Below are 5,117 nucleotides of genomic sequence, written 5' to 3' on the forward strand. Positions count from 1 at the left end.
ATCCTAATTCTGTCCTGATGACAAACCTGGCCAGAAGATGGTCCAAGAGCTAAGTCCTAAGGCTCCTTCCTCCCAGCCTGAACTCTCCACCAGGGAAGAGGCATGTTTAGGGAAGACAAGGGATGGATCAAAATCAATTTTCTAATCCAAAGTTGAATTTTACATAAATAAAATGTAATTATTCACTTATGTGTTTCTCACATCTCTGAGAGGCATGAGAGAGGAGGCAACTCCCCCGAGTCAGAGGCGACTCTGGGCAGTGGCAGGTCCGAGGGAAGAGGCAGGTCCACAGACGACGTACGGACAACCTGGAGAGTCATCACTGTTTCATTAACTGCAGCAGATGAGGGTAACTTCACAAAGTGTGACCCGGAAACACATCTCCCTGATTCAGGCCAGCAACTGGAATGGACTCCTCAATTGGACCTCCTCCAATGCAAAGTCACCTTCATCAGGCCCTGCAGCCAGCTCTCTCAAGGACCGGTGTTCATGTTATTTCCCCCACAGAATGCTTTCACACCAGCTTTCCACCTTCACATGCAGACATCTCTGAGCCACATGTGGGTTGAGAGGGGCACATTGATGAATGGCTGACTATGCCTTGGAAAATCTGAAATTCATTCACCAAAATCCCTCGAGTGGACACTTTTGCATAAAAGCTTGGTTGTACTTTCTTCAGATTGATCTCACTCAGCACTTCACCCTGCCTTCATGCCTCTCTCTTTTGGTGAGACCTGGACTGACCTTCAATTCCTCACATCAGCACTATATACACCGCTGCCGATTTCCATCCTCCCCATGCCCGGCACCCACACGCCGTGGAAACCAGTGCTGCCATGGAGGGGGGTGAGCAGGAGCGCCATATGCTCATAAGAGCACTAACCACACTTAACAAGGATGGTGGACACTCTCATGTGTCCTCTTACTTAATTCACTTTGAGTGAAGCCGGGACAAAACAACAGCAAACATGTTATATGATGTGTGATCAACAACAGGATGGAAATACTATAGTGACCATTCCCCTAGGTTATTTATGAAATGAGTTTATGGTGCTTTGAACAGCTTCTAGAGCTCCAAGGCCTCTGAATATTCTCAGTAACACACTCATTTCTTGATCCCCAGGTGTTCCGTCCTGCTCCAAACCTCAGGTGCGCTGGACGATGAGAGCATGGTATCTATCAGTCAAGCGCAAAAAAGCATTGGTCCAACAAGCTGCTCGGAAAATGGGGCTCAATTAACACCCTACCAACTGGCCCTCTGGTTAGCAGTCAAATGCCTCAGCCACTATGCCACCAGAGTCTGAGGCGGTATTTCTACCAAGGTAGATTGCCCAACCTTCCTTCTAAGGAGTAGCTGGTGGGTTTGAACTGCCAGCCTTCTGGTTAGCAGTCAAACACCTTAAGCACTACGCCACCAGAGCTCCTTTCCTTTTCTAAACAGAATGTAAAAGCGTCGGTGGTACATTGGTTAAAGCACCCATCTGCCAACCAAAAGGTCAATGGTTTGAACCCACCAGCTGCTCCACAGGAAGACAATGTGGCAGTGTGCTTCCATAAAGATTGACAGCCTTGGAAACCCTCTGGTGTAGTCCTACTCGTCCTCTAGGGGTGCTGTGAGTCTGAAGCAACTCCATGGCAGTGGGTTTGGCTTTGGTTTTTTGGTAACAGAATGTTCCCTCAAGTAGGTGGGAAATAAAGGCCCTTGTGTGGTGGCCCAGGCCCAGCCTCCTGCAGCCTCACTGCCATCCATCCCCATGCTAAGGGCAAGAACATGCCTGGCAGCTCAGGCAGCCCTCAATGATGTCACAGAGGTGCAAAGGAGACCCCCTCCAGGCATATCTCCCCACAAGGCATCAAGTGGAATTGGCTACAGTAAGTTCTCTCTTCACTAGGAATGCTTAGAAAATACCGTAACTTTTCAAAAACCAGATGTTTACCCATTCGACAGTTAACACATTCTGTAAGAACTCTGACTCTGAATACAATTCAACTTACATAATTAAAATTTTCCTTTGAAAAAGAAAAGAAACACGACCGTCAATTTCACAAGGCGCTCAGATTTTTTGAAGGACAACCTCCAAGAAAAGGGATGGGCACACAACCAGCAACTAACACACACACACAGTTCCGGAAGCTGGGACTCCGTCGGTGGAGGGCCAGGGCCTGCCCACGTGGGCACAGGCTGAGGGAAGAGGAGGAAAGCTGTATCAACAGACACTAAGAGATGAGGAACCCATCGGCTTGTCCAAAGAGGCTGAGTTCCAACCTTAAATAAAGTGAGACCCACCCAAAAGCTACCACTGTGGACGTTAGGTTAACTCCTTCCTTGAAAAGTGCCTCACTGCCCTTCACTTTAGCGAATGCCCTTAGCTCTTGGTGAGGGGCACCAAGAAACATGTAGAAGTATTTTCCACATTCGCCTACAACTGCTATCACGAACATTATTCAACATTTCATTCATTCATATAGAGATGACAGTAAGATATACCTACATACATACATACACAGGCAGGCAGGCAGACTATTGTTGTTAGGTGCTGTCAAGTTTCTTCTGACTCCTAGAGACTATGGACACAGAAGGAAACATGGCCCAGTCCTTCATCATCCTCACAGTCACAGCTATGTAAATCCACTGTGGCAGCCACTGGGTCCATCCATCTCATTGAGTGTCTTCCTCTATTTCACTGACGCTCTACTCTGCCAAGCATGAAGCCTTTCTGCTTGGATTGGACCCTCCTAATAGCACGTCCAAAGTACATGAGAGGAAGTCTCGCCATCCTCACTTGTAAGGAGCATTCTAGCTCTACTTCTTCCAGGACAAATGGGTTAGTTCTCCAGCACTCCATGCTCTATTCAGTATTCTTCGCCAACACCGTAACTGAAAAGCATAAATTCTTCTTCAGTCTTCCTTATGCACTGCCCAGCTTTCACATGCATATGAGGTGACACATCTTAGTCCTCAAAGTGACACTTTTGCTTTTTAACACTTTAAAGAGGTCATCTGCAGCAGATCTGCCTGATGCAGTACATTGTCTGGCTTCCTGACTGCTGTTTCCACAGGTGCCGATTTCCAATGAAATCTCTCACAACTTCAATCTTTTCCCCATTTATCATGCTATTGCTTACCGGTCCAGTTGTGAGGATTTTTGTGTTCTTTATGTTGATATACAATCCATACTGAAGGCTGTAGTCTTTGATCTTTACCAGCAAATGCTTCAAGTCTTTCTCACTCTCAGGAAGTAAGGTTGTGTCATGTGAGTCAGCTTGATCTCACTCAGCATTTCACCCTACCTAGGAGCTCTGGTAGCATAATGCCTAAGGCACTTGACTGCTCACCAGAAGGCTAGCGGTTCAAACCCACCAGCCACTCCTCGGAAGGAAGGTTGGGCAATCCTACTTCCATAGTGATACTGCCTCGGAAACCCAAGGAGGGGTCGCTATGAGTCGGGGCCGACTCGACGGCAAACAACAACAACACAACACGTTAACATCACAGGTTGTTAATGAGTCTTCCCCCAATCCTGATGCTGTGTTCTTCTCCACATGGTCTAGCTTCTTGCATTATTTGTTCAGAATACAGACTGAATAAGTGTGGTGAAAGGGTAGATAAATATAAAAATATATATCCATCTATGGAAAGAGAGAAAGGGTCTCCCACCGAGGAAATATTTTTCTAAATGAAAACAGGAAAAATCAGCCCTTCCCAGCAGGGGATGATGTGGGTCTCCTTCTGTTATGAGAACCGCAGGTCACTTGGTGAGATCTGAGGCTATTCTGCGTTCCTCATTTATAGAGTAGACAGCTAATGTCAGAGATGACATTAGACTAGTGTTTTCAGCACTCAAGGGTTCATCAAAATGTCCTGGAGAAATTTTAAAAATACAGATTCCAGACCACGCAATCAAAATCTCCAGAGATACAAGCCAGGAATCCTACTTGTTTAAATTTTCCAACCTGATTCTGATGCAGTTGTTCTATGGACTGGCATCTGAGAACCACTGTGCCAGTTAATAAAGAAGTAGCATTCGGCTGCTAACGAAAAGGTCAGCAGTTCAAACTCAGAAGCTGCTCTGAAGGAGAAACATGTGGCAGTCTGCTTCCGTAAAGATTTGTAGCGTTGGAAACCCTCGGGGCAGTTCTACCCTGTCCTATAGGGTCACCGTTATGCGGAATTGACTTGATGGCAATGGGTTTAAAGTTGGTTTGGTACCAGGTAATGGGCCTTACCCAAGATGTACCTCTGTCATTTCCCACTTCCTTGACTACTGAACAAAACCACCATTGAGAGCCACATTCCCTTTAATCTTGACATGCTCCCTGGCTGATGTGTTCTTCATAGGATCAATACATGTCTGTTCTTTTGATGTTGAGTAAAAGAGGGCCATAACAGCCAAGACGCTCAGTCACAGGCCACAAAATGCCCTTGAGAGGTCGGGGGGTTCCACGATCCCTCCCCCAAGATACAATTCTGAGTCCAAGGCAAAGGTCCTTTGACACAACAGAAAGAAGGTCCCAACGCTTTCCCACGAGGCCAGAGACCGCATTAACACAGAAGGGCAGTGGAGTCCCTCCCCATCGCTGGCTTCTTATTTCAAGTCTCTGAGAACCACACCTGAGCCTCCCCTCAGCCCTCCTGCCCTCTTCCCCCAGAGGATCTAACTTAGTTGGCAAGTTTGGGAGAAGAAGCAAGCATTCCTCATTGACATACCCGCTCCTCTTCTCCCCAGAGGCTCTGTTTAGTTGCCAGCAGGCATCAAAAGCCCAACCCAAACCCACTGCCTTCTAGTCGATTCTGACTGTGCTCTGCAAAACCAGGCTGAGGACGAATCAGCAAGTCCCCAAGTGCAGGGAGGAGCCTGTGGATGTTTGGGCTGCTTGGGACTGTCATCTAGGACTTCTCAGCTACCAGACCTACACAGACCTTCTCCAATAGCTACGTCACAAGTCCAATTTTTGTGGAACATGCAAAGAGTACTTCTTTCCTTAAGCATATAAAAGCAAAACATGAAAATACCATATGACTACTCTAAAGGAGCTCTGGTAGCATAGTGGCTAAGACACTTGCCTGCTAACCAGAAGGCTGGCGGTTCAAACCCACCAGCCACTCCTCGGAAGGA

General features: G+C 47.0%; 1 protein-coding gene across 1 annotated transcript in view; it reads right to left on the bottom strand.

Annotated features, from left to right (window-relative positions):
- Nucleotides 1-5,117, bottom strand: part of FBXO15 (F-box protein 15) — a 66,242-nt gene that overhangs the window by 51,508 nt on the left and 9,617 nt on the right. The window contains exon 4 of the mRNA XM_007952725.2: nucleotides 3,452-3,493. Coding sequence (XP_007950916.2) covers nucleotides 3,452-3,493 — 42 coding nt within the window. The remainder of the gene's footprint in view (nucleotides 1-3,451; nucleotides 3,494-5,117) is intronic.

This window comes from Orycteropus afer, unplaced genomic scaffold (genome assembly GCF_000298275.1).
Source record: "Orycteropus afer afer isolate SDZICR_OR568_19922 unplaced genomic scaffold, OryAfe1.0 scaffold00356, whole genome shotgun sequence".
Lineage (NCBI taxonomy): Eukaryota > Metazoa > Chordata > Mammalia > Tubulidentata > Orycteropodidae > Orycteropus > Orycteropus afer.